This window comes from Hakea prostrata, chromosome 7, assembly GCF_041222555.1.
Source record: "Hakea prostrata isolate BN-2017 chromosome 7, UWA_Hpros_2, whole genome shotgun sequence".
NCBI lineage: Eukaryota > Viridiplantae > Streptophyta > Magnoliopsida > Proteales > Proteaceae > Hakea > Hakea prostrata.
Window position 1 is genome coordinate 7058505 of NC_142606.1, and position 26916 is coordinate 7085420.

At 38.2% G+C, this 26916-nt stretch overlaps 4 protein-coding genes across 6 annotated transcripts; 2 read left to right on the forward strand and 2 right to left on the reverse strand.

The window, feature by feature from the left end:
- Nucleotides 1-223: 223 nt before the first annotated feature.
- Nucleotides 224-4533, forward strand: LOC149009335 (two-component response regulator ORR9-like). The gene is made up of 5 exons (XM_089162848.1): nucleotides 224-568; nucleotides 793-914; nucleotides 1375-1470; nucleotides 1571-1638; nucleotides 4012-4533. The coding sequence occupies exons 1-5, from the start codon at nucleotides 394-396 to the stop codon at nucleotides 4280-4282; spliced, it is 732 nt and encodes a 243-aa protein (XP_089018974.1). The 5' UTR covers nucleotides 224-393; the 3' UTR covers nucleotides 4283-4533.
- A 1809-nt stretch (nucleotides 4534-6342) lies between these two features.
- LOC149009336 (protein DOG1-like 4) lies at nucleotides 6343-7740 on the forward strand. Its single transcript, XM_089161487.1, has one exon. It carries the CDS (start codon nucleotides 6709-6711, stop codon nucleotides 7597-7599), a length of 891 nt encoding a protein of 296 aa, XP_089017613.1. The 5' UTR covers nucleotides 6343-6708; the 3' UTR covers nucleotides 7600-7740.
- A 518-nt stretch (nucleotides 7741-8258) lies between these two features.
- Nucleotides 8259-15542, reverse strand: LOC149009337 (protein disulfide-isomerase-like). The gene is made up of 11 exons (XM_089161486.1): nucleotides 15260-15542; nucleotides 14383-14413; nucleotides 13976-14263; nucleotides 13697-13885; nucleotides 13490-13615; nucleotides 12015-12152; nucleotides 11798-11917; nucleotides 11102-11219; nucleotides 9578-9690; nucleotides 9076-9307; nucleotides 8259-8744 (listed from the first exon to the last, which is right to left on the reverse strand). Exons 1-10 carry the CDS (start codon nucleotides 15463-15465, stop codon nucleotides 9089-9091), a joined length of 1548 nt encoding a protein of 515 aa, XP_089017612.1. The 5' UTR covers nucleotides 15466-15542; the 3' UTR covers nucleotides 8259-8744; nucleotides 9076-9088.
- A 991-nt stretch (nucleotides 15543-16533) lies between these two features.
- Nucleotides 16534-26703, reverse strand: LOC149009338 (protein ALTERED PHOSPHATE STARVATION RESPONSE 1-like). 3 transcript variants are annotated; one of them, XM_089161754.1, is made up of 5 exons: nucleotides 26348-26703; nucleotides 24698-26076; nucleotides 23526-23734; nucleotides 20324-20547; nucleotides 16534-18098 (listed from the first exon to the last, which is right to left on the reverse strand). In XM_089161754.1, exons 2-5 carry the CDS (start codon nucleotides 26022-26024, stop codon nucleotides 17297-17299), a joined length of 2562 nt encoding a protein of 853 aa, XP_089017880.1. In that variant the 5' UTR covers nucleotides 26025-26076; nucleotides 26348-26703; the 3' UTR covers nucleotides 16534-17296. The 3 variants fall into 3 exon arrangements, with proteins under 3 accessions (XP_089017880.1, XP_089017882.1, XP_089017881.1); XM_089161756.1 differs by having other exon boundaries at nucleotides 24698-26176; XM_089161755.1 differs by having other exon boundaries at nucleotides 24698-26703.
- Nucleotides 26704-26916: the final 213 nt, after the last annotated feature.

Consider the following 26916-nt stretch of genomic DNA (forward strand, 5'->3'; position numbering starts at 1 on the left):
TCAAATGGAGACACAGAGAGAGAGAGAGAGAGGAAGGGGACCCACAGGTGACCATCAATCGTTGTACTGAAGCCAACCAGAGAATCTAGAGAAGATCACAAGAAACTTAGAAAGCAAAAACATTTGCAGAAATGCAAGATTGCTTCTCACCTACTCAAAAATGTACGTAAATAACATCCCAACTCCCCCACCCAACCGAACCCATAAACCACTACAGGACTCCTCTTCTTTCTTCTCTTCTTCTACTGCTGAATGAACCTATAAAAGCATATACACTCACACAGCACAGCCCCAACTGCATCTACCTTCATCCAACTTCAAAATTTAGAGAGAGAGAGAGAGAGAGAGAGAGAGAGGAAAGAAGAAGAAGAAGAAGATCAGAAACCTTGAGAAATGACGACATCAAAACCAGAAGATAACCAAGAAAACCAACAGCACCATTTCCCAGAAGATATTGAAGAGGATGACCAAGAGGACCAACAACATCACTTCCATGTGTTAGCTGTAGATGATGATCTGGTTGATAGAAAGCTCCTGGAGAGGCTTCTTACTGTTTCTTCCTACCAAGGTACTTACTCACATCTAGCACTTTAACCTTAACACCAGAAGAGAGGAGAGGGAGAGAAAGAACTTTTAGTTTGTCTCTGATTATAAGGTTTGATCACAGTTGGGTTATGAATTTTTTTTTATTTTTTTATGTCAATTTTAATCTGTTAGCTTTGTTTTAGTTATATGTGAGGACTTCCTTGTTTCCTTACTGGTTTTCTTTCTTATATTCTTTCCTTGATACAGTTACTTGTGTGGAATCTGGTGATAAAGCTTTGGAATATTTGGGTTTGCTTGGCAATGTTGATGACCATGATTCTACATCCTCTTCACCATCATCATCGTCTTCTCCACCACCAGAACATGAGGTGAGAATGCTTCTATAGCATTTGTGCTTTAAAGACTCTCCAAGGGAGCCTCTACTTCTTCTTTTAAGGATTTTTTTTTTTTTGAAATTGAAACAAACCAGGAGAGAGGAGAGATGGGTATCTGTATTTTGAATGCAAGCAACACAAAAACTCTTTCCCCATAAAATGACTTTCTCAGTGAAGCTTTATTAAAAAAAGAAAAAGCTTTCCTGAGAGACTACACCTACAAATACTATAAAAATGAGAAGGAAAGAAGAAAAGAAAGAACATATGAAATTTACAATCTTAGAAAGTCAAACAAATTTTTTCCCCTATCTCCATTTGTATAACTAATCAGGAAGAAACCCTTAACCAGGTGAGTTCTCAATGATATCTAAGCAATCTAACTCTCCCAGTATATCACTCCATTTTATTAATTTTCTCTGATTCACTAATTATTTTTAGACTAATTGTTCATCAGGTACAGGCACAAAGAGTGAATGTTAAAGTCAACTTGATCATGACTGACTATTCTATGCCTGGAATGAGTGGCTATGATTTACTGAAGCGAGTAAAGGTCAACTAATCACCTCCCTCATTTTGTAATCCCATCTTGTTCTTCTGAGTTTACTTTGTTTTCGTGATTAAAGTAAGTAAAATTTCCCATACGTGAGCAGAAATCATCTTGGAAGGACATCCCTGTGGTAGTAATGTCATCAGAAAATGTGCCTTCCAGAATCAACATGTAAGTCTTCTTTTTTTCTCCTTTTCTCTTTACTATGATTTTATGCAGATTCATGCACTCGAACTTCCATTAAATATTGCATTTTAAGTTCTTTACCAAAGAAAAAGATTTGAAGTTGGTTACAATTTAAATATGTCTACAAACATTTATCAGTCTTCCATTAGGTAAGTAGTCTTCTGTTAACAGATTCTTAAGAAAGACAAATTTACACATTGGACCCACTTGAGATTTCTATAGAATGTTTGTAACAAGCGTATGATCAAAGGGTCCTTTTGATTAGAAGTGCAGTGAAATCAACAATCTTGTTTCTTATATATCAAGTAATTCTTTCCAACCACACATTATCCACTGATTTTTTTTCTAAAGTCTGTTTTAGCTTCATTTCACTGCAAATTAACCAGGTAGGTATATATTAAGAGTTACTGAAACGCACATCTTAATAAGAATAAGTATAGGTTAATTACTGGAGTCACGAGGGGTAAATCCTCCTGGTCCTACCTTCAGATCATCTTACTAAAAGACCAAAAATTTGATCCAGTGGAATAATGGCAACTACATGATATGTTATCTCCAGTCAAATTTTAGAAACTGTTGGGGGTAAAGATTCAAAAAAGCAAACATAAAAGGAAAATTACCTAAACTCTTTATTTACTTTTACTGACTGGTCAACCCAGAGACCCCAAACCGAAATTTTTGGTCCTTAATTTTAGCTATCCTTGTGATTACTATTAGGGATTGTTCACAACTTTGATTAATTGTGCAACAATACTATATACATAGTTCATAATTATTGATAGAATTTATGGTTTGGTGAACTATATAGTTGTACTGTGCAACTATATTATATAAATAGTTCACAGTACTGATAAGACAAATAGTATACATATGTAGATAATCTGGGTAGAGGATTCGGACTCATATTTTTTTGGGTTCTTATATAAGTATAGAAATCATTAGACCAGATAGTATTCTTTTTTTTACTTTAATCAAATAAGAGTTCACAAGCAGCTGATCTAATGGGCACACTCCCCACATTATATGGGAACCCAGATGGAACTTATGAAAAGTTTCTTCACTTGGTTTATAGAAATTAACCTTCAGAGTATTGTTGGATCATAAACCCTACTGGGTTGTTAGTATTGAAAGAAGAATTAATGGCATTTGATACATAACAGGCTTGAAATGTTTGACAACTGGAGGTCCCAGATATATCTCCACTTTCTTAAAATGTATAGACAATAAAGGAAATTCGATGTTGAACTGAAGGACCACTCCATTGTATAAAGATTTGGCAGATCTTAGATGAGATTTTCCTTTTAATGTTGGAAAAGAATAGTTCTTTGATTAGTATGACACCCATGCATGCTGAGTCTGGTGTTTTCATTTGAATGGAAATCAAAGCATTTTTTCAGGTTTTCGTGTTTCTGACATCAATGGGTCTTCACAGTTGCATTAAACTAACAACAAATAAGAACAGGTAGAGAAGGGAACTTTTGTAGATCCCATGGTTGTAATAAAGGAAAATAACCAAACAATCTGATGGAATGTTTTTTACAGTTCATGTAAAAAAAGAAAAACATAAAGACCTTACCTGAAAAGAACTGCTTTTATCTAGAAAGAAAAGTAGCCTTATTGACTATTCTTAATTTGTTCTGTGTTGAACGCCTCCATTCTCTGCTGTTCCAGTTGATCAACTTGTCATAGGTCACTTCATTTAAGATGAGACGAAGCTTGGTGCAACATTATTCTTAAACCAGAAGAATTGCCAACTTGTGAAGGCAAAAACAAATGGGCTAGCTAGACTAGTTAGGTCCCACATGATAAGATCACTGTGGCTGAAAATTGACCAGATTGAATAATGCCAGCCACTTGATCTGTCGCATTCTCTCTCTCTCTCTCTCTGTGTGAGCAAGTGAGAGATGTTCGCTCTGTCTGGAAAGGGAGACCTAACTGGCCAAAGAACGAAATACGTTTTAGAGTATTATGATTGGAATAATGTGTTTGGCATTTTTGTCATTCTTTTTTAAGCACCCATGAGTCTGTGGGTGCCACCCTTTTGGAAAAAAGAATCCATGTGACCCCATGTGAACTGCCTCAGAAGTCTTTCATTTGAAATTTTTTTGGGAAAATGTCTTTCTCTCTATCTCTCTATCTCTCTCTAGCTCTAGAGATCTCTTTCTTATTTTGTTGGGACAAAAAGATTTGGAGAAGATCTTCCCTCTCATTTTGACTCATTGTGAATGATGTGAAGGCTTGAAAACATTTAGCTTTCTCTAAATTTGACAAACCCAAGAAGCATAAAATTATTGGGTGCTTTTCCCTCATTAGGAAAAATGGTTTGTCATTTGTTTGGGTTAATGACAATTTTGATAGGTGCTTGGAGGGAGGAGCAGAGGAGTTCCTGTTGAAGCCTGTTCAGTTATCAGACTTGGAGAAGCTTCAACCCCATCTTCTGAAATCTCTGACATGCAAATGCAACTGTGGCACCACCAACACCAACACCGACAGTAGCAGTGTCTCTAACAACAGTGGCATTAGCATAAACTGTAATGGTGATAACAGCATTGAAAACAAAAGGAAAGCAGTGGCTCCTGAACCGTCTGCAGAGAGATTACCCAAACTCAAAGGCTTAACTGTGATGTAGATGTTCGAAGAGGGAAGCATAATTGATATAAAAGAGACAAAAATCTATCCTCTCTGTTGGATGAAAATCAGTTAAAAGCCACCCACCCCCCACAAAAAGGAAGAGGTTGAGGAAGCTATATATGAGGCATTTAATGTATATTACTTCATTACTTAATTACCTAGCTACTTGTGATCATGTAATGGAATACCAAGGCTCACATATATATCATAATATCTTTTTTTAGCTTAAGCAATTAATTATTATCTCTACAAGGGTCCTTAGCCATTTATACGATCGATCTCACATTGAAAATAACTCCAAGTTCTCAGTTTTCCTCTTCAGACTTGTATGGTGAGGATAAGTTCTGTTACTGCAACTCAGATGTTCAACCTTGTTTCCCCCAGAGTTCCATCCTTGAGTAGTGATGGTAATCCTAATTCATAAAAAGCACATCTGGCCCTTCAAAGATCATGTTTTACCAAGAGTTTCTCTGGTGGGTTAGGCCATATATATAGCCCAATGGATTGACGTCTCTATCCCAAGATGATTTTGAGTGGCATCAAAGTACACAATACATGACACAGTAAAAAGGCTAAGATCAATGGTGGACCTGTAGTTACTGATGCAGCCCATTCATATACACCTGAACCCAATCAGGTATGTAGATTCTCTCCACCCAAGGATAGCGTTTGGTGTAGTAACTGCGCAGGCAATGTGTCGCCCATTTAGAGACCTGGGTGGATCTTCGATGGAAAGGATATTGATTAATTGATTAAACAGACCTTTGAAGCAAGTCATGCCCATTAACAAATTATCTGTACTTGCTGCATTCTACGATTATGGGTGTGCCTCTTAACATGTATGTCAATCCAATCATCAGTAGCAACTACATATTGTTTCTGAAAAATAATGAATTTAAGCGAATTAGACTGAAAATAGAAAATTCACCTCTCGAACATGAAGACCTTCAGAAAACTAAACTAGATGCCTACACAAAGATACAGATAATTTTGTAAAATCAAAGCCAGTCGACAATTCACCATTAATTGAAGATCAAATGCTAGTTCCCTTTTCTTTTTTCTTTTTTTCCTTTCTCTTGAAGAAAAGGAAGAGGGGCCAGGTCTTTTAAGTCCTAAAGTTGAATATGGTCATCCACTGTGTTCTGGAGTAGCCCAACACTTGAAACAGTGCGCGCATGTTGTAATCTAAGCATTGATATATGCGTCGTAGTGAAGCGAAGAAGAAGCCACCGAGCAGCATGACCTCAGATCCCATCATCCCACATGAAACAAATATATATATATTTATACAAAATATAGAGCACAAATCGTTTTCATTGGGACTTGTGAACTTCAGATTCACATACTGACATACATACCTGATGCAGGAAAGATGCAATGTTCTGACTTTCCGCAAACTACAAGAATGACCATATATTCCTTTTCTAATGGTTTTTTCGCTCCCCTCTCTTCTTCTTTCTAATGAACTACAAGAAGACTACCCAACCAAAGCCTCTACCTTAAAAAAATAAGGTTCGGTTTGGGTTTGTGTTTGGGGCCTGGGGGAATGGATAACCCTCCAACGGCAATGATCGCATGCGATACCCACCTGAAGCGCAGGAAAACAAACAAAACAAAAGCAGTAACTGGGTTCTCTGAGCAACCTACCCAAGAACATTAACTAGATAAACTCAGATAAACAAAAAACTGTTGTGGTACAAAGTGAGAGACTACGTTTCTTTGAAACATTACACAAAGTGAGAGACTATGTTTCTTTGGAACATTTGAAGTTCTTGACAAAACACAAAAAAAAAAAAAAAAAGGAACACTTGGAAGTTAAGAATTACCATATCCACTGCGATGAGAATTCTGGTCTGTTCTTCCGCCAAAGAGCGACTGGATTTAGATTTGGTGGTTTGTTTTATTCTGAGTAAATGAATCATGAGAGACAGAACAAGCTGTTAACGAGCTGGCCCCCGCCACTCGAAATCTGTATCTTGGAAAAACAGCCACCATTTTCTTCCTTCTTTATGGTTTCTTTCGTAAAAAAGCGCGACATACAGAGAGTTCCCTTCTTACCCCCCAAAAAAAACACAGAACACAGAGCTCCCTGGTCCTGTTTTCTGTTTATTTATTGCGTTTCTTCAAGACCCATGGACCAGTCATCTGCCACTGCTTGCTCACTCTCAGAGCTTGAATAATACCTTATCTCCTTTGGTTGGACTTACTTAACAACTAAGCAAAGCAAATCCCTCTCTTTCTTTCTCTCTCTATAAACTCAAACCAATCCAGTTCCAAATTTCCAAAAAGGAATCCTCCTCGGCTTCACTTCAGATTTATCGAACCCACTCCACAATAAAGCCAGAAATTCACCACTTCCTCCTCTGTTCTGCAGTGGATTATCGAAGGCTCTTTTTGAAACTCCCTATCCAAGCAGAAGCAATAATGTCAGTCCTCCCAGCCAGTGCAGACTTCATGAATTCGGTTGTTCATGACGGCATTCCCGTGCAGGAAAGCTTCAACAAATTCTTTGAATGTTGGCTTGCGGAGCAGAATCGTTACCTGCAGGAGCTCCTCTCTGCCACCAAAGATAACAATCACCGCAGCAGAAACGAAGACCCAGCAACAGAAGACGAAGAAGAGAGAGCACTGCGTACTCTGATTAACCGAGTCGTTCGTCACTACGAAGACTATTACCGAGCCAAATCGATCTGGGTAGAGCATGATGTGCTTCGAATGATATCTCCAACATGGAGGAGCAAGCTTGAATCTGCGTTCCTCTGGATCGGTGGTTGGAGGCCCAGTATGGCTTTCCATCTACTCTACTCCAAATCAGGTTTACAGTTGGAGAGTCATCTAGCTGAGTTGTTTCTTGGGCTTAGTACAGGTGACTTGGGAGACATTTCGCCGACTCAACTCACCCGTATCGACGAGTTACAGAGGAAGACCATCAAAGAAGAAAAAGAACTCACGGAAAAGATGGCGAAGTATCAGGAGACCATAGCAGATTCCTCGATGGTTGAACTAGCCCATGCTGCGACTGAGTGGATGAACAAGAATAATGACAGAGAGGGTGAGAACAGTACAGAAGGAGACGCGACGAGTGAACGAGTGAAATCGGCACTGGAAAAGAAAGAAGAAGGGCTGGAGAGGATAGTGGAGAAGGCAAACGATCTACGGCTGAGGACGCTGGAAGGTGTGATCGAGATCCTACGGCCAAAGCAAGCCGTACATTTCTTGATTGCTGCTGCTGAGCTGCACCTTAGGTTGCATGACTGGGGAACGGAAAAGGACGCCGGAAACAACCGAGCCGGCGGTGGACAAACACCTCAATAGAATGAAGTCATGAGTTTATGGTTTTGTCGTTGAGGATTTCTCTGAGACCTTTTTTTTCTTGGCTTCTCTTTAATGAAGTATGGCACCTTTCTTCTTCACCTACCTTTAATGAATTAATATAGCCAACTTGCCTTCTTTTTATTACTAAAATAAATTTCTCTGCATTGTTGCAAAGCCCCTGCATCATCAGAGGGAATTAATTTTTGATTGGTAGTAATTTCAAACGTCCATGCGTTGCAGCGTTTGGTTACTTTGCCATGAAACGTAATTGAGCGTCACGCTAGTGCGCGAGACACTTCGGACAGTAATAATAATAAAAGAATAACCTCGACAGAATAAAGTTTTCGAGTTCTCGACGAAGACAAGTTGTGGTTCTGATGTTAAATCGCAGAAAAGCGAAAGATATCAACATCGGTGAGAAAATATAAGATTTCCAATATCAAGGGAGAAAATGGACGGATTTTGGAGTTTGTTAAAGAAACCAAATCATGGAGAGAGTGGAAAAAAATCAAGGAGATTCCAGAATTTATGAGAGAAATAACATGTCTTTTAACGATAGGATCATTGAACAGACAAAGATGAATTTCACAAGAACGGAAGAGAATGGCAAAATAAAGGAAAAAAGCTTCTTGAATGAAATGTAACAGAAGCCCAATACATCCCATACCTTAGCAACTCTTCATGGCAAAGAGTATGAAGCAGCTCTGTTTTGATTATTTCCAGACTTCCATTCGCCAGACCAGTTCTGTTGTCTTCTGAGGATTCGTTCAGCCCAGAATACCAACCACAACTCATAATTTACCATCCATTGATTAAGGAGACCTTGGTTCCAAAAAAAGATTTTAAGGAGACCAAAACCAATGAAATGTCAACAGATCGACAAAAGAATGAGCTAAGTTTGTAATAAAATTGAACTTTAAATTACATATGGAATCCGAATAACTGTTTATCCAATTTACCCTAAATAACATGAAAGAAGGAAAGATTTAACTAACGTTGGGCAATAAAAAGACACCTATTTTTCCGTCTTATTAAAGGATAGTCCCTGGGGAGTTTCTTCAGCTTGCTAATTGCTGCTCTTACCACTGTTGTCCACTATGTCTATGGGGTTGTGGCTGCATCCTAGCAGTTTCTGGAAGAAAATCCTGCAAAAGAAGCATAGATTTAGTCAAAAGCTTAGGAAACCAATAATTCTTAAACAATCATCCATGACTACTGGTTAATTGAAAAAGATCAACTGGTGAGGAAGAGAGATGGCAACGCAAGTTTCCAAGTAAGAAAATGGTGTCAACCATGCACCTACACAGAATGTGAAGGCAAAAATGGCTATCCCCAATAAGCGGTTACGCAAAAGATTCAGCCCAAAAGCAATGGTTCCATTACAAACAATCATATTTTCGGAGATATAGCATACAAAAAATTCTTCATATCTAGAACGTGGCCCCGACAAGCATAAACACAATATTTGGCCATTACCTTCCATTATACATTATAGCTCATCTTTTAATGAGTCTTCCTCATCTTTCAATGACTGCTTCTCATCTATTACAGATTGCTGCTGAGTCTGATTCTTCTGAATGAAATCCATGATAGCCTCCTTTGTTCTATCACCATCATACTGCAAAAGGTTGCCACTAGCTGTTTTGAAGTACAAGGTAGGGAAACCGCTAACATCAAAAGTACGAGGAAAGTCATTCGCAGTTGCATCCTACAAAGAGATACCAAGAGGTAAGATACGTCAGGATTCAGGAACAGGATCTCCAATACATGATGGGTACAATGGATGGTAAAAACATGTCAGCTACTTTTTTCTTATTCAGCAATAAAACAATGCCTAAAGAGAGATGAGCTTACTATTGTAGTCCTTCAAATGGATGGCATAAATAAAAATTCATTTAGATTGCAAGGAAATGCAGAAAGGGAATCTCACTAAATTAATTTTTACTTTCATTAAAAGGAAAAAGAGAGACGAGCTTACCATCTTAGCAATGATGATACCAGCATCACTCTGGAGAGCAACAGCAACTTCATCCAAGATCGGTGCCAGCTTCTTGCAATGTCCACACCAAGGTGCATAAAACTCCAGCAAAACTGTAAATCCAACTTCTCAAATTTTGTTTTTGGATGAATACAAAAATAAATTAAAGCAAAGAGCGAAACAAGAGAAAATGATACAACAGGGCAGCAAAATAAGGGGGGGGGGGGGAGCACCAAGCTCAAGAGGGAGAAATAAAAGTGGAATTGAGACCCCAGAAGCTAACAATTAACCTATTTCTGAGGTTGTGAGTAACAGGGGGGATGGGGAAGAGAGAGCAAACTTCTCAAATTATAAAAACATGAAAATACAATATATATACAGAGACAAACACATTTCAAAAATCAAACTTCTCAAATTATTAAAACATGAAAATACAATATATATACATAGAGACACACATTTCCAAAATACATATTATAGGGTGCTCAAATTATAACGAATAAATAACAGGAAATCTACTGGAATAACACACCAGTAAAAATTTCCAAACCATAACAACTAAGGACTCCAAAGGTGGTGAGGCAGCAGTGGAGGGAGGGCAAGGATCAGAAAGGAGTTGGAGGAAACAAAATGGTGGTGCTGGCAAGATAAAAACAGTGATAATGGCGGTGGCAATGATGGTGGCAACAGGGTGGCGGTGGTAGCGACACCATTTGCATTAGAAAGAAAAAGTAAACTGATTTCAACAGCAACGTAGAACCAGCTCCTCAGCTGTTTCAGAATTTCTGTCATATTTGATTTCTATTTCACTGAATAAGGTGCAAAAATCAAACCCAAACTTTTCCGTAATAGAAATCATACCAAATCAGCCATTAACTTCCCAAATTTTGGACCCTATAATTCCAGCACACTACAGCAAATAAACCCAGATATTAATGCCCAACAAAATCCTGGCCAAAATGTAACCAGGAGTGCTGGGTACCAGTCACACAAACTCTAGCTGGAATCCCCACATCACCACTCAATTGATTTTGACAATGGAAGACATCATGTAGACTATCCTTTGTGAGTTCATACTGAAAAGTCATGGTAAAAAATGCCTCATATATGACAAAGTTGCTAATTTAGCTAACCACGTATAGGAACCCAACTGGAGGTGCCTGCTTGCCTGCTAAAATAACTATTATACTCTATTTGTATTACCATATATATTACCTCATTGGAACTTGGGAATAAGAACAATTTAAAGCACTCTACTTGATTTACAATACAGTGCCTTAAACAGTACAGTGCTTTAAATTTATTTTATCCCTTTGGACCCCCCCCCAAAAAAAAATTTAATTTATCCTTTCAGTGGTGCATGGTTTTTGTTGGGACAGACACATAATATAGAGTAGAAGAGACATACTCCTATCCTTCATTCCTCTGGGATCTTAATCTGATTTAAATCTTGCATTTAAGAGTTCCTATAATACTTGCATGCATTGCAGTATTGATCCTTCTAATCTGCAAATAAGTACATACCGTTCTTTCCAGAGTTGAAAACAATTTCTTGTAGGCTATCAGCAACCACCACCTTCACTGGTTCATTGTTAACTTCAGGAATAGGTTCTGACTTCACATATGGCTTTAAGCTTCCCTCCTGCAAAGATGTACAAATATCAGCAATGTATAGACCAAATAAAAGAATTAACTTATCCAAGCTATGACTTATTGCAGCCATTAATGAAATGAAAAAGAAAAAGAAAACACTTAATTTCAACACAATGTTTGCAATGGGGGACTTGAATCCTGAAGTTGAGGAGGCACTTTCACTAATTCAGAGGGCATACATTGGTGCAATGGTAAGGTTGCCCCATTCTGACATGGTGGTTACATTCAAGTTAGGAAACAGCATCTAGACCCACAGGGGAGGGAGGCCTCATTTACTCTTTCCACCCCATTTTTTCAGCATTGAAGGTAATATCCATGAAGGGTCAGAATCGACTCCACAATCAATAATCTTTCAATATTTCATTAGAACTAGAAGACCTACTGGTTGTGGAAATTAGATCAATGACAACAATAAACATCTTGATACTCAATTTAGGACCACGAAATACAAGATAAGATGTCTTTACATCAGCGAATTATTGGGAAACCCGATTCATCCCAACATTCAGAAAATCAGAACCACTACAAATACAGAATTATGTAAACAAACAGAAGCAGAAGCATCACCATGTACTCTTTCAATGAGGGTGCAATATGCTCGGCGTCCAGATTTGTTTTGAGATATTTTGTGCCATCAGATTTCTGTATAATGAGGAGAGGCACCTGATCCTCTTGAAGACCAAAATACTGTTCATTCAAGCCAAAGAGAATTTAAAATGTATAAAAGATTTAAGTGTACAAGGAAATGTCAAACAAAAACACAGCAACACGAAGTAATAGTCACCTGGAATGCACCTTGACTGGCGTCAATGTCACCCAATAAAAAGCCTACTCCCTTTCCTTTGTACTGCACTGCAAGATCGTGGTATTTTGACTTGAAAGCATCAAGAAGCCCGCTACTGAAGTTCAAAAACAACATTGCCTGTATTCTCCGTCAATACATGTGAAACAGAAAACCCATTAACAAACATTGACAATAGTTACAGATCACAAAGAGAAATTTAAGGTCTACTCCCAGGTAAACCCCCAAAACGATTATTCATATCCCCATCAGAGTATTCACATGATATGAAAATGCCAGAGTCCACATGATAGCTAAAATAGAAAAATTATTTATTACAAGTTCTTGCATGATATCGTAATTTAGTTTTTTGGGTTCATAGGAAATACAAATAAAGACACACACATGAACAAAGAAAGCTCAGCAAAATACTCCAAGGACTCTTAAGTACTAGGAGAGCCATATTCATTTGCCACAAAAAAATTGTAGGCCATTGGTTGTTTCTTGCTAGGTTAGTCCATTTTTCCCTATATAAGGTCACCAGTCACTGATTAGTACAGACAATCCAAAGGCAGACCACACAAAACCCACGAAAAGAGGCATGGAAACAGACTGAACCTGCATATATCTTCAGGAAAGATGGTTAAGCCTTCCAACATGCCAACAGATAAAGTTGTTTCAGACCAGCACAGACTTGTCATGATATCTCCCCATACCAATTTCATACAGAGTATATGCTCTAGAAGATACAAATGTATATAATGTATAACATTTATGTTTAAAACATACCATATATAGTGCACATACCCATTTTATGTGTAACCACAGACTAAGCAAAGCCTCAATGCACAACTTGGGCAAGGCTCATATTCAAAATAACAAAACAGGCTAGGTCAAGGCCAGTGTCTGTTTGTACAAAGCCCTATTGGCCTCCTAACCGAGCTTATGTCCAGCCCAAAAGGCTTAACATTAAGCAGAGTGGACGAGATTTTGTTCAAGGTACCACTTTGCAACCCATCATTGTATTAGATTTTGGTCCTCATGCTTGGGAGCAATGGAAACCTATTTTTGGATATAGTCTCCTATTTGATTGAAATAGATTTAGGAGAATTTATCTATTTATGGTTAGAACTATACTTTGAACACTTAGACATACTGCTTCGAACACTGGAAACTAGAATAACTAAATAATGTTAACAGGTTTCAATAAGAGAAATGAAAGTCCAACGCATTTTAGTTGTGCAGGAGACATCACACACAATGTCTATCCTATACATTTTAGAGTAATATCAACTTTTCCCTTTTGTGCTGTGGTGAAGATTGGGAAAGGGAGATAAGGGAGTTAAGAAAACCATGGTATTCTATTAACAACCAATATCATTATGAACACTGCAGCAGGCAATGGACTTGAAAGTCAAAGTGAGATATAGTCAAGGTTTGCAACATGTTCAATTGTCAACCAAAGAGAAACCATTTACCTTGGTATGAGGATTGTTAAAGAATTTTCCTAGGAATGGCTGGTTGCTAGGATCCTTGTTGAAAAGAGTGATGATAGGCACACTAGCTTCTTCAATAAAGTTCTCCAAAGCATCAAGATGAAAATTCTGCACATGAAAAACCCATGGTATTATAATGCACTCATGGAAAATACAACAAAAGCAAGAATTGTGCAATATCTTGCATACCTGGAAATCAACAACAAGTTCATCAAATGGCTTGAACAACCTAACAGTAGGCCCTTTAACTGTTGGCTCCCCTCTTGGAAGGTGTTTAGCATCCAACGTATGAGCAAATTCATAGTCCGACCGTAACTTATCCGCTACTTGTGTGAAGTTTACAAATTCTTCGCCTGAAAACTCCGAGAAAATCCCAACCTGTAAAAGTGCAAAACATTAGTACCACTTGATCATTTTCAGGGGGAAAATCCAAAGAAAGACAGTTAAACTAGAGCGTGATTCCCTCACAATAAGAATATTCTTGTCATTGATAATATTTCCAGCATCTTCAACAGATTTTATCTCGGCAGATGGCGGACCAGCTAGCTTTTTCAAATATGTCACTATACCATCAGCATCCCTAGGACCTTTGTAGTCTTGAACAATCTTTCCTCCATTTCTTAAAACCTTGATGGTAGGGAAGCCCCTGATCTCAAATTCAGTGGCAAGTTCTCTGTTTACTTCTTCATTGGCATCCACTTTAGCAAGAACTATAGGAGGATCATGACTACTCAAAACTGAAGCAGCTTTTTCGTACTACAAATCAAATAACATATTGAGAGTATAAAAAATCCTTCAGAAATTGATCATATACTAGATCATCTACAACTCAAAATTAAAATCTTGAATTGAAGTTTGTGTTGTGAAACTTATACCTCAGGAGCAAGATTCTTACAGTGACCACACCTGCCACAGAAGATAAAGGAAATAAATCAAACTTATGCCTCAGAATCGAACATCTAGATCTCGTGTGGCTCTAGAAATGTTAGCATCCAACAAAAAGATATAATGATTGTGAAACAAAGCTAAAGTTCGTTATAATCTAACAATGAGAAATCATGATTATGACACAAAGTTCCAAAGTATTGGCATAAATTCTCTCCTAATAAACCAACGGTAGTCCAACAAAATCAGCCATTAAATGGTGGATGCATCATCAAGCACTTAACATCCATGAACAACAACTGTCACACCATTAGCATAGATCGTCCATTAGGATCAACCTCGTGTAAATTATCAGACTACACAAATCATCATCCTCAAAAGCAAAATACCGTATAATCAAGAAGCATTGAGTAACTCAACAATCACCTGAGAATTCAAATGCGCTAATTCTTGCTAATTATCCAAACTTTCTTCAAATAATCAGAAAGTACAGCTCCATGAAAGTTAACAAATTCGATCCCGAAGTCATCCAAAAATCAGAAAGTCTCAGTCGAACTAATGCCAGAACACTATCATTACATTCGAAAATCCCTTTATTACAAAAATGGAATAATATTTTCACTTCTCATAAGATAACATCCATCCTTCACCGAAGACATCAAAAGTATATTCATTTTTTTTTCAAATTCCAGAAAGAACAATCTTTGATCACGATATTAGATCTGAAATCAGCAGAGAAAACAAATGGCAGTAGATCTAAAATAAATACGAACAGAATTCGCATACAAACAAGAGAAAGACCGATCAGATATATCATTTCGAACAGCATTGCAGAAAAAAAAAAACAAGAAAAATAAGAAGCAGTACCACGGAGCATAGAACTCAACGACAAGGAAGTTGTGCTTGTTAAGAGTGTCAGAGAAGTTGGAGTTATCAAGGGTGAGCACAAACTCCTCAGCCTTGTCTCCTTCGGCCGAGACTAATCCATGAAGCGAAACAAAATGACAGAGAACGAAAATGCAGAAGCTGATCGAAACCCTAGACGCCATGGCCAGAACACTCTTCGTATGCATAAAACGGATTGCGGACTGCTGTCTCGTCTCGTTTGTGTCTGAATTTAAGAAGAGAATGAGTTTTCTACAAAAAGAAAGAAATCAGAGATTGAGGTCTTACGTCCACGTGGATTTGTTTCTGTAAAATTGAATCCAGCGAAAGATATCAAATCAACGATTGAGGATCAGGAATATTCGAATCAACGATTGAGAATTTTTCTAATAGAAATTATTTTAGATTGACTTTTCTTTTAAGTTGTTCTTCAGTTTTATATCCCTGAATCAAAGGAGATCCGAGTTACAAATTCCCTGTTTTAACCTTTATCATCGGCGCAGATCCCAAAAGAAAGAAGGAAAAAAAAAACTTAAAAAAATTCGTTACACAGTCACAAAACAATCATGCCCGTTTTCGGTTAGAAGATGAACTGAGAATAAGTCTAGAAGATCCCATAGTGGGTCCCAGTGGCACAAGTTTCACAAGAATTGCTCTACATGTGGCCCACAAGGTCATGGGCCGAGCCCAGACTTGCACCCCGGTCCACATCGAGGTTAGAATTCCAATCTAATTTGGCTTGAATCGGTTCAGGAATTGAGAATGTATATACCCCAAGGAAAATTGGATTCAAGAAGAAAAGCAACCCAACTCAAGACGGATCAGACAAATGGGAGTTTCAACTTCAGTGATATGCATGCGAACTGTGCTGCAAAAGGTCGAGATCTCGATCTCAAACCGAGATTTCATTATTGACCATCCGTTTTTTCAAAATGCACTTTTCGAAAAATCTCGCTGCAAGTGCTGCACACTAAGAGATTGCTTGAAACTTGGGCTCTTATTGGATTTTGGTAAAAAAAAACTCAGGCTCTCATGGAAGTGTGAATCATCTCCCTTGATGGAGAGTGCTTTCCTGACAACTTTACAAACACAAACTATGCCAAGCCACAAGTAAAAAATAATAAAATATTTTTTTTGAAAAAAAAATCCATCACCTTAATCTTGTGGACCTCTAAAATTTGCGTTCAGTAGCAATCGAAAGAAATGATTCAGACTCAAAGGAACCATAAAGGGTTCCTTTTCCCGTTGATTTTTGGAGAAGGGTTATAGCAGAGTAGGAAGGAGAGAGGCTGAATTATTTAGCTAGTGGTTATCCTAATCAAATAAAGTACCTCTTAACCTTGAAAGCAAGTTTGATTTCTACTAAAGATAGAAGTAACATTTAGAAAGAAATGCACAGCCTAACGGTTAAAAGACTAAGGCTTCAGAATGAAGAGAATTATCAAACAGATTCCAAGAAAATAAACTAATAAATAATTCAGCAAATCAAATTATGCAGTTTTAATTTCTTTTTCTCTGTTATCTAACAATGCTATTTCTGGACAAGCACCAAACTAGACAGATAATTCAAAATTTCTGAACTCTACATTCTGTATATCAATCATTTTCTCCTACTCTATTCAAGAACCACCACATTATCTGACTAAATCAGGGCCAATCAACCAATAAATGAATTTCTGTACAAGTCTCGCCAAATCACTCATCCTGACATGCGGGAGCAAAAAGTGCAAACGAAGAGGTTTTCATGCCTCTAGATGCAACACATTATTTGCTGCCTTCTCTTTGTCAGCCACTCTGTTCCATGGCTAGCAGATGAGAATTATCTGGAACCACAACAATGGGGTGATTTCTATGTATAATTGTCTAATGGTCCCAAGATCTCTAGCATTGACTGGTTTAAATCTTCCATGAGGAACCATTCTTTACAGTGTGGCCACGTCATGCAAGCAGGGGGTTCCATTCTCCAAGAACCTCACTCATGGCATTTAGAGTTAGAAACCAGAAGTGATAGTCCCATTGTCATGTACCATCTCCAGCATTTTCGGTTCTGATTTGTTCATAACCCTTCAATGACTCTGCAACAAAGTTCCCCAAAGCCTCAAAGATCGGAATAAGACCTGCTTGTAAACTACTTGAAGCAGCAACATGGACTTCTTTAATGGTTTCCTCATGCCTAGCCCTCTCTTCTTCCAATCGTTTTCTCATGGAATCAAGATCCACCTTTAGATCATCAAATGGTAAAACTCCACTCTCAGTGGGTACCACAGATACATTAGTCTTCTCTGACAATGCAGCACCTTGACTCTGACGCAGTCTTATTTCCTCCTTGCGTAGTGTTCTCAGTCGTTTCTCAAAATCCTTGGTGAGATACTCAGCTTTGAGTCTCTGGCGTTGCTCCTCGTCTTGTCGTTCCCAAAGCCTGTGCAGGCTCAAAGCAAAACCATGTATGGCATCTGCTACCCCTGCCTCTGAAACCCTCTCCATTGTATGGAACCAATCATTGCCGGTAATGAAAGCAAGAGGAGCTCCTGCCCTGCCTGGGGAGAATGGAATGACTCCATCTACGGTTTCTTCTGGTTTATGGTCCAGGCTATTCATAAGCCATCCATTAAAGGACTCAACATATGCTTTCTGAGTGTTGACCCATGTATTAAAATGAGTGCACCAATTCAGAAGCTGCAGTTCCAGTTCCATAGTAGCCCTCAAGCTCGAATCTCTTCGTACACTTGTGTTTGCAGTAAGGTTACGACTTTTGCTCTCTATGATGGCTTGAAACTGCTTCTGGTGGCACGTAAGCATGGATCTCCACATTCCAGTCAACCTGCACAAATAATAATGACCTCCTGAGAATGGGAACTCCAAATCAGCATTTATGGACTGCTTATTCAGGACAATGTAACAAGCATAATAGAGAAAGAGAGAAATTGCCAGGTGAAAAGAGACCCAGAGGCCCATCATTCATGATAGTTTCCATGCCTTTAAAAGAACATAACAAGTAAATGTAAATCATCGACATGCCATAAACATATTAACATCATGTATTAAGCACATTATCATAAAGCAATATAAATTACCTGAAGCCAAAGGATATGTGAATGCATAAAAATGATTAGAAATATCAAGGATTGAGACAACTCTTGAGGAATATTAGACCAGCAAGAGCAATGGCTACCAAAGGCAGTCTCAAAGCAAACTTCCAATTCCAGCATTGAGTAATTACTCTAAAGCAACTTTTGGACAAGAGTACCTAGTTTTCAGAAATGACTAAGGAACTAATGTTGGACTGAAGAAAGAGAAATGTGTACTAAGGATAGGCTTTCCAATCTGACTGCAAAGATACAGGTTCGAAGAAATGGAACTGTATAAAAGAAGAAACATGCTCAAGAGAGAATAAAAGTCCATGGGAATGGAAAAGATTATGAAAGTCATTATCTTTTGCTATTAGATTACAAATTAGACATAGATATCACAAACTATTAGCAACCAAGGTCAAAACCCAGTACGGGTGTTAAAAATGGTGACTTAATACCTAAGAGAGACAAAAGCCCTACCCAGGAATCTAGCACAGAAGCATCAGAAGAGACCCAATTTAAGTAAAAGAAGACCTAGGGTATGGAAGGAGGATGACAACATCAGTATTCTAAGGATTATTGATTAACTCAAATACTGATAAATGATAAGCATTACTATTCATAGTTCCAGTCGCATAATTAATAAAGTTGAACCAGGCTAGTACCACATAGGATAAGAGGGTGGAAAGGCATCCCAAAATGATTACTTGCATTTGAAATGCCATTTTTTTTTTTTGGGGGGGGGGGTGTTGTTGTTCACTTGTTCTATTAATGCATCAATATTTTCTAATCTTCATCCTAATAAGTTTGCATGTATATGTGCTATGTTATATAGCTTGTCTATTTCATATTGTAGGTCACTTAACCACCTCAGTCGAAAAGATACAGGCAAGCCACGGAGCAATGGTTAAGTTGTGGTATTGCAACCTGTTTGTTGCAGGTTCAAACTTGGAAGAGCCTCCACTACAAAAACAGGGGTGAGGCTGCATACATTTGTCCCTCCCAGATCCTGCAGTAGCAGGAAGCCTCATTTACTAGGGCACACCTCTCCTCTTTTTTTTCATTTTTTCAATGGGGTAATTAAGATGCAGCATTGCACACCACAAGTGAGTGCACACTCCCATGCCTCATCCCTTGGACCTAGCACGTGACTCAGGCCTACATCTATCCTACTGCTTTATAATACACACCAATGCACAGCTGTGGTGGGGTTACTCCATGCAAGCAAAGCAAGCATTTTAGGCTAGCATTATAGGGCTCTGGTAAATAAAGCATGCTCTATAAAAAGGTGAAACCAAAGCCCCCCCCCCCAAGTTTTCTACACGGTCTTACCCCCCAACAATTTTTACTGATAGGCTGTTTCAATGCCTTTACCTCATGCTACAACTGTGGTCCACCAACCATTGCGCCTAAGCTCGCCCCTAAGTGAAAAAAACATGCTCTATAACATCATAAACTGATTTGGTTATAGTCCATGGCCTTGTTACATTACACAACTATAAGCCAAAGAATATAGGATTTGTTTGGTTAAGCAATTGTTTTTGGTTACTTGTAATCTTGTCTCAAGGCATGATGTTATGTTCATACTGTGTAAATTGTTATAACTTATTTTGTGAATTTGCTAAATTCACATTCATGTGCATTCTGTGTCTTTGCTTGGTGCCTATAACGTGTAACTTTTAAATTCATGGTTCACATCAGTGTTTGTCTGCATCTCACATGGCATCTCGATTTCAGTGAGGGTAACTGATGTGCAAACCAATTGTGCATCCAGAAACCGAAATTCAAGTAAACTACAATAATGAGACCAAGTAATGATCTACAATTTATATACAAATGATATCAATTCAAAGGAAATATATAAATGAGTTTAAGGAACAAACTCAGCCATTCTCACTCCAAGAGTCATATTAAGCTTTTGTGAATGCAAAAGATCTAAACATACAAGCATAGAACAAAACAGAAAGTTACATACCCATGAATCAATTGAGTGAGTTGGGGTTGCAACTCCTCATCTCTTAATTTGTGTATCCGGTAGGATATAGCATCAATAGCTCTAATAGCAACATCAATTTTGGTGAGCAACTTTCTAATTGAAGCCTGAGTGGCATTAATTTTATGGGTCTCTGCACCACTCTCGTCCAAGACTTTCAATCTCTTACACTTCTTTTCGTATATAACTCGAAGCCTTTCTTCATCCTAAAATCATTCCAACCAGACTGAAACAAATTAAGCAAGAGTTCGACCAGAACTGGAGTAAAATCAGAGCACCTGAATCATAAACAAAACAACGTAAAAAGGAGAAAGAAATTGCAAATTTCAAGCTCATTTGAGCATTACCATATCTGCAATCAGTAACCACAACTGATATCCCCAAAGAAAACAAAACAAAGGAATGGAGTGCATGCAACTGCAAAAAGAGCTCAAGCTTATCAAGTTTTGGCCATGACCTGATTTGGGTTCCACTTTTGTTCCAACTTACAAGTTAGAACCCCTTGACATGTACAATTTCACTGATTGAATCAGTAGATCGTTAACAGTGTGTCTGCTTGTAGTAGTGACAGTTCAAAACTTCAAATAGAGCTAATTTGTGGTTTTCTAAACCTAAAAGATCATCTAGCATACTTATGTCCATGTTAGCGTGAAAGATGGAGAAGTGGAACAAACAATTCCCTCAGAAAACGAAGTTTTGGGGCACATGATGTACATGATCTAAGAAATCATTCACGTCTTACACCCAAGTGAATAGGTGGATAACATGACCAAAAGAAAAGGGTAACCAGATCAATGGCTAAGGCAAAAATTTAAAGTACCCAACTTACTTAAATGCATTACCATTATTAGGAATTGATCATGCTAACTTATTCAATTTTAAATATGTACAATGTGTTAACACATTGTCCAACAAAAAGATGGGAAAAGTAACTATTAATGCACAAAGACTTTCAGTTAGCACCATCAATTCCTAAGAGGACCACAACTCCCTTCAAGCATTTTAAGTCAACAACATGGTCTGAAATTTTGGTCAAAATGACCAATATTCCATGGAATCTTTCAGTTCCATGAAGAGTCAAAATGAAACCAGTGTCAAGTAATTCACTCAAAAAACAAGGTGTAAACTCGCTAAATATTGAAAGTTTTAACCAAGATTTCAGTATCAGTTGGGACATTTCTATACCAAGTAATATGAATTTAACAAGCCAACACAAAAATGGTCTGAAAAATTGACCTGTTTTTCCTTTTCTTGCATTTCAACAGTAAGAAGTGGAGGATCCATGAAAACTACAAGCCTTTATTTATTTACTTATTTAATTTGGGGTGGGGGAGGGACCAAATCACCTACATTTGTTGGTGGAAAGCAGTATTAGGCATCAATACAACACTTCTACATTGACAATTTTGCCAGATTTTTTCAAGATCCCAATTTGGAGGGTACAATAGATTTCTTCAAGATTCCTTGCACAAATAAATTCATAAATGCTTAACTGGGATTCCTCTGAAGCTTCTGGCCAGCTATATATGGCCACACCATTGAAACAATCAAAATGTGCAGCAGAAAAATGCAAAATTTTCAGTTGGAATGAAATCCAAAATATTTTGGTTAAAAATTCACCTAAAATGAAAACTCCTGAACTACAAACATATTATAGTCCAAAATTTTATATTTATATTATAATATTATCTTAAAAAATTCCTAGAAGCCATCTCCTTTTTTTCTCTACATTAGTCTTCAAGTGAGGACAAACTCTGGATTTTTTAAAATTATTTACTCCATGAATGGTGAATTTACAAAGTGATTTAAATCTTTCTTAGTTAACTCACAACCTAACATGTAATCAAAAAGGAGCAAATGAGAGAGGAGAATAGAGGCCAGTACATATTATGGTGCCTTGAGGGGGGAAAAACAACTAACTGAGATGAGCCTCTACAAATTACTGACCACCATCCCATTAAGGAACTAAAGAAATTTATGAAGGAAAAAAGGAGGTAAATAGTCAAACCAAGGATATGCCAATGAAAGCATGATGCCCCACATTAAACATAAACAACATGAAATACAGACCATAACACGATAAAACTTTAGAAAGAAGAAGAGAGGGAGGGAGCTTTCCAACTTAGTCAAACGATAAAGTTTTCTTAACCCATATAGCACAAAAGATATTAGGGAGGGGGGGGGGAAAGCATCGAAAACATGAATGAAGCTATTCGTTTCAAATGAGTGATATAAGTGAAAAACAAAAAATTAGTATTTTTGTTTTCATATAATTACAAAGACCAAATTGCATAATTCCCAATACAGTTTTTTAAAATAGGAAGTTGAAATACGAAGATATGATTCTCGAGTCTATAGTCACAAGTCATGCCATGATTATGAAATATTTGCAGCATTTCCTGGTTTAAAAGTGAATGCAAGAACAACGTAATAGAGAAACTCAATTTTTTTAGGTTCCGGAAATTGCCCAGATTCTGGGAGTAGGGCAAGTGTAATAAGGGAAAAAAGAAAACACAACTGCAAAGGATAACCATTGGTTCATCTATAAAGCCCTTCTTCTATAGAATATGGATATTACACCATACTTGGTTCATCATTGCTTACCCACTGCTTTATATTTAATCTCCTAAGCCTTTCCTATAAAACACTCCTAAAGTCAAATCCTTAGCAGGTCATTGTGCTTAAATAATGGGATCTCTTGCAACAACTCAACATTATCCTAGCTACATGGGTTCAGAATGCAATCTCATTTATAATTTCTAAATTAATGGCCTTCTTTTAAATAACTGGTTCCTCTTTTCTTTGAGAAAAATAAAAAGTTTCTTTAGACAAACATCAAATCATCAAATCAATAAACACTAAGACAACAGTACAGCACCACAAATGGCCAAAGAAAACTTGTCTGTAGACCTTTTCTGTCTTCAGAAAAATATTACTTGCTAACTTCAAACTTTTCTAAGAAACCAACTATATACAATAGAGTTTCATTTAAATACAGTAAAACATTATGGACCAGGTGAAGGCAAAGGCCCTTAACTTGAACCTGATGGGAGTATCTGTTTAGTGGACGTAAACAGTTCTATACAGTTCACATTCATTTATCATCAGATTCCAGATCCAATCAATTGCACAGTACAATAACTAAATTTTTGTTCTTTTTTTTAAAGTACAATCTATTACATACCTTAACTTCCTTGTAAAGTTTCTTCTCCCACACATAAAGTTGCTCCAAAGTTGATGAAAGCTTCATCATGCTATCAATCTCGAGATCCCCATTCAGAGCCGTTGGAATTTTTATTTTGCTATCTGCTGCCTGCCTTGACCGACGTGATGGAGGGTGTGAAATTGTGAACGTGGGAGTAGTTATGAAATCCAGAATCCTGGATGAGACCACTGCAAGAAGACAATAAGGTTCACAATGTGGTAATTAGACAGCTGAACAAAGAGAAGATTTTCTATCAACCATGTTCTAATCAGCAATTTAAAAAGAGCAATATTTTTTTATGATCAACCAGACTTCAGAGAAATGGAAATGTATGTGTTAGTTTTTGTTAGTTTTTGTTAGTTTTTGCTCCCCAGCTATTCTTATAAAGGACACAAAGTGGTGATCCCACAAATGGCTCTCTTTAAATACACCACAATAGCATTTCAATCATTTGCATGCACTACTTTTAGATCTTCTATTTTGCCTTTCATTTTATCTTCAAGACCTCATTACCTTTAATGCTAATATCTGGACTCCTTTTTATGTCCTTTATAATACCAAATATACAGCTGATATGCTGCCCTGTAGGACTACTGGGATCAGAAGGCCTTATGTTTTGTTTGGCTATCAAATGGTAGTCCAAGTTCATTTTAAGGCTAGAAACTGCGACGTTCTTCCTTGAGTGTCAAGCAGCAAGCAACGTCCTCCGGTAGTATCCAAGTATGCATGAAAACACAAACACTAACATTGGGATTTTCAGCTCCAGATATCAAAAGTGTCTAAGATGCTCTCTCTAAAATGGCTGTATTTTCCCTTTGAAAGATAACACTAAAAGGTAATCACAATAACAACATCAGATCCTCTCATGTGGTCATATAGACCGAGAGTCAAAGCAATAACAAAAACACTTCTAGTGGAACATCCTTCACAATCTCTAGAGAGAGTTGACTAATAGACCGATGGATAAGTAATTCGACTCCAGATCATGGATGTTTGGAATCCATATGACCAAAGGAGACATTGCTTTTATTAATTTCGAGGGTCATATCAAATCGGTCTAGTTTTGGCGTCATATACATAGTAAAACAGCAAAACACCGGACATATAGCAGGAAAGATGAGAGAACAATAACAGCGGTCTTCTGTTCTCACCTTTTAGTATGGTACGTCTTGATCGATAAGGCAGCTTGCCCACCTCAAGCAACAGCGCGACCTCTTTTCCATACTCAGACGCGTTCACAAACTCGTCCCTTATCTCCTTTACAACTTCCCGGAGGTCCCGTGCGCCATGAGAAGCCAATGTGGTCAAGCTACTCGCTTTGGAGGATTCAACATGTCCACCAAGCTCACCATCTTGAGTTGAAGCCTCATTTATCTCAAAGCTCACACCTTTCCTCTTGGGATTCTCTTCTTCTTCAATGCTTTTTGTAGCAACAGTTTCGGGGCTACTCCTGATTTCTTTCTCCTGAACTGGTGACAGACTATCGTCACTCTGCAATGGTGCTGCAGCCCGAGAAGTGCCCTCACCCGAGTCCCCTTTTACATATTCGTCCACTTTCTTACCCTTGCTATGTTCTGCTTGCTTTAATGGCTTCGGATCATTCTCATCTTCCAAATCTGGAATTCCTTCTCTTTCCCTCACTTCATTTGAATCAGGACTACCAGTGTTCGACCTAATTCCGTAACTCCCACGAGAATAATAACCGGGGAAACCACCGTCAGCAGAAGTGAAGGGATCCAGGAAGTCCCAAGCAGAGACCGCCGGAGGTGGCGGAGGCGGAGGAGTTGCCGGGGGAGGACTTGGTGGCCTATTATAGTAAGGATCACGAGGCGGCGAATGCATCGGAATTCCGAAATAACCCCCCATCCCATACTGTGAATTCGTGGAGTATGAATATTCCGGCCACTGAGCTGCAGCTCGAGACGTTCTTGGCTCCTCATAAACGACTGAAGGAACAGCCATCGACGACCTTTTCATGTAGTACGCCGAGTATGAGTAAGGATACGGAACCCCTCCTGAATCAATGGGCGGCCAAGACGCCGAAACTTCAGGTTGAGGGCCGCCAGGACTGCCGTGACCGTGAAGTTTTAACGATTCCGACGAATCCACCTCCGTATCCGACTCCGAGTCGATATGAATATGTGAGTCCTCTTCTGGTGAATGATGGTGCGAAAAAGAGAGGGAATGCGAGAGAGAAGTCGAAGAAGACGAATCCTTATTGTTTTTTTTCTTCTTTCCTTCGTCTGATGGCAGAGTGAGTACTGGAGAAGATGGAGGGGAAGATCCAACACCGATGATTAGTTCCTCTTCAACGAATCGACATAGAGCTTCACCAACGTCTTTCAGTGACCCGAAGTAGGAGACGTGACTTGAGGCGAGGGCGTAGCGCTGATCGGCGGCAGCTTTGATATACTCCTTCCTCTTTTTGCAGAGAGTCACCAGAGGCAAATCGTCTACTTTGGATCCTCCGCAGCCCATATCAAATCCAGAAAACCTAACCTGAACTCTTCTCCGGTTATCATCTCCATGCCTGAACGCACAAACGCAACACAGCAGCAGAAAACACGGCGAGAATAAGATCGCAGGGGACACCGGATCCGAAAATGATCTCCATTACACAAAAAGGAAAACTGAAAATGATGCCAAGATAATAAACAAGAGCAACAGAAACCCTAATAAAGAGACTGTGGAGACAGTATAAATGAGAGTGAAGAACAATGAATCAGAACCAAATTTGGTAACAAAGCGGAATTAAAAATTAGAAGATTTTATGGAATAATCGAATTAATTGAAAATCTGACCGTTGATATCTCTGAGCTCCGCTCGTTTCCGTCCATGCGACAGAAAGACAGACAGCAAACAGATTTTGGATTTCTTGAATCCGAAATTGAGAAATTTGGCCTCTGCTTGAGAATTGATGAAATTTTCGTTTCTGAGTCCAATTTTTTTATTGGACTGTTGAAATTTTTACTAATTTCATTCCTCAGGATGTATCATCGGGTTCCGTGTTCGTATAGAGAAAGCAAGAGACAGAAGAGCAGACGTACACAGAGCAGAGAGCTCGAAGTGTCCGTCTTTCGAAACGGACGCCATTATCATAGCATTAGCGACACTCATCTGTCATGAAGCTCTGTAATGTAATATACCCATTTCTCGCTCTCCAAATGTCAAAATTGAAAAGTTTTCAGTTTCAGACCTGCAAGATTTATCTGCAGCCACGCGGGAAGGTCCTACGTGGCATCCGGAATATTTAATTTAATATTACTTTTTCGTTGATATATTAAAAGACTAATTTAACCTTGCGGAAAAAGGCCTTTTAGAAGGATCGACGTGGGAAAGCGATGTTGTTTGTTGCTATTGGCGACTGTCG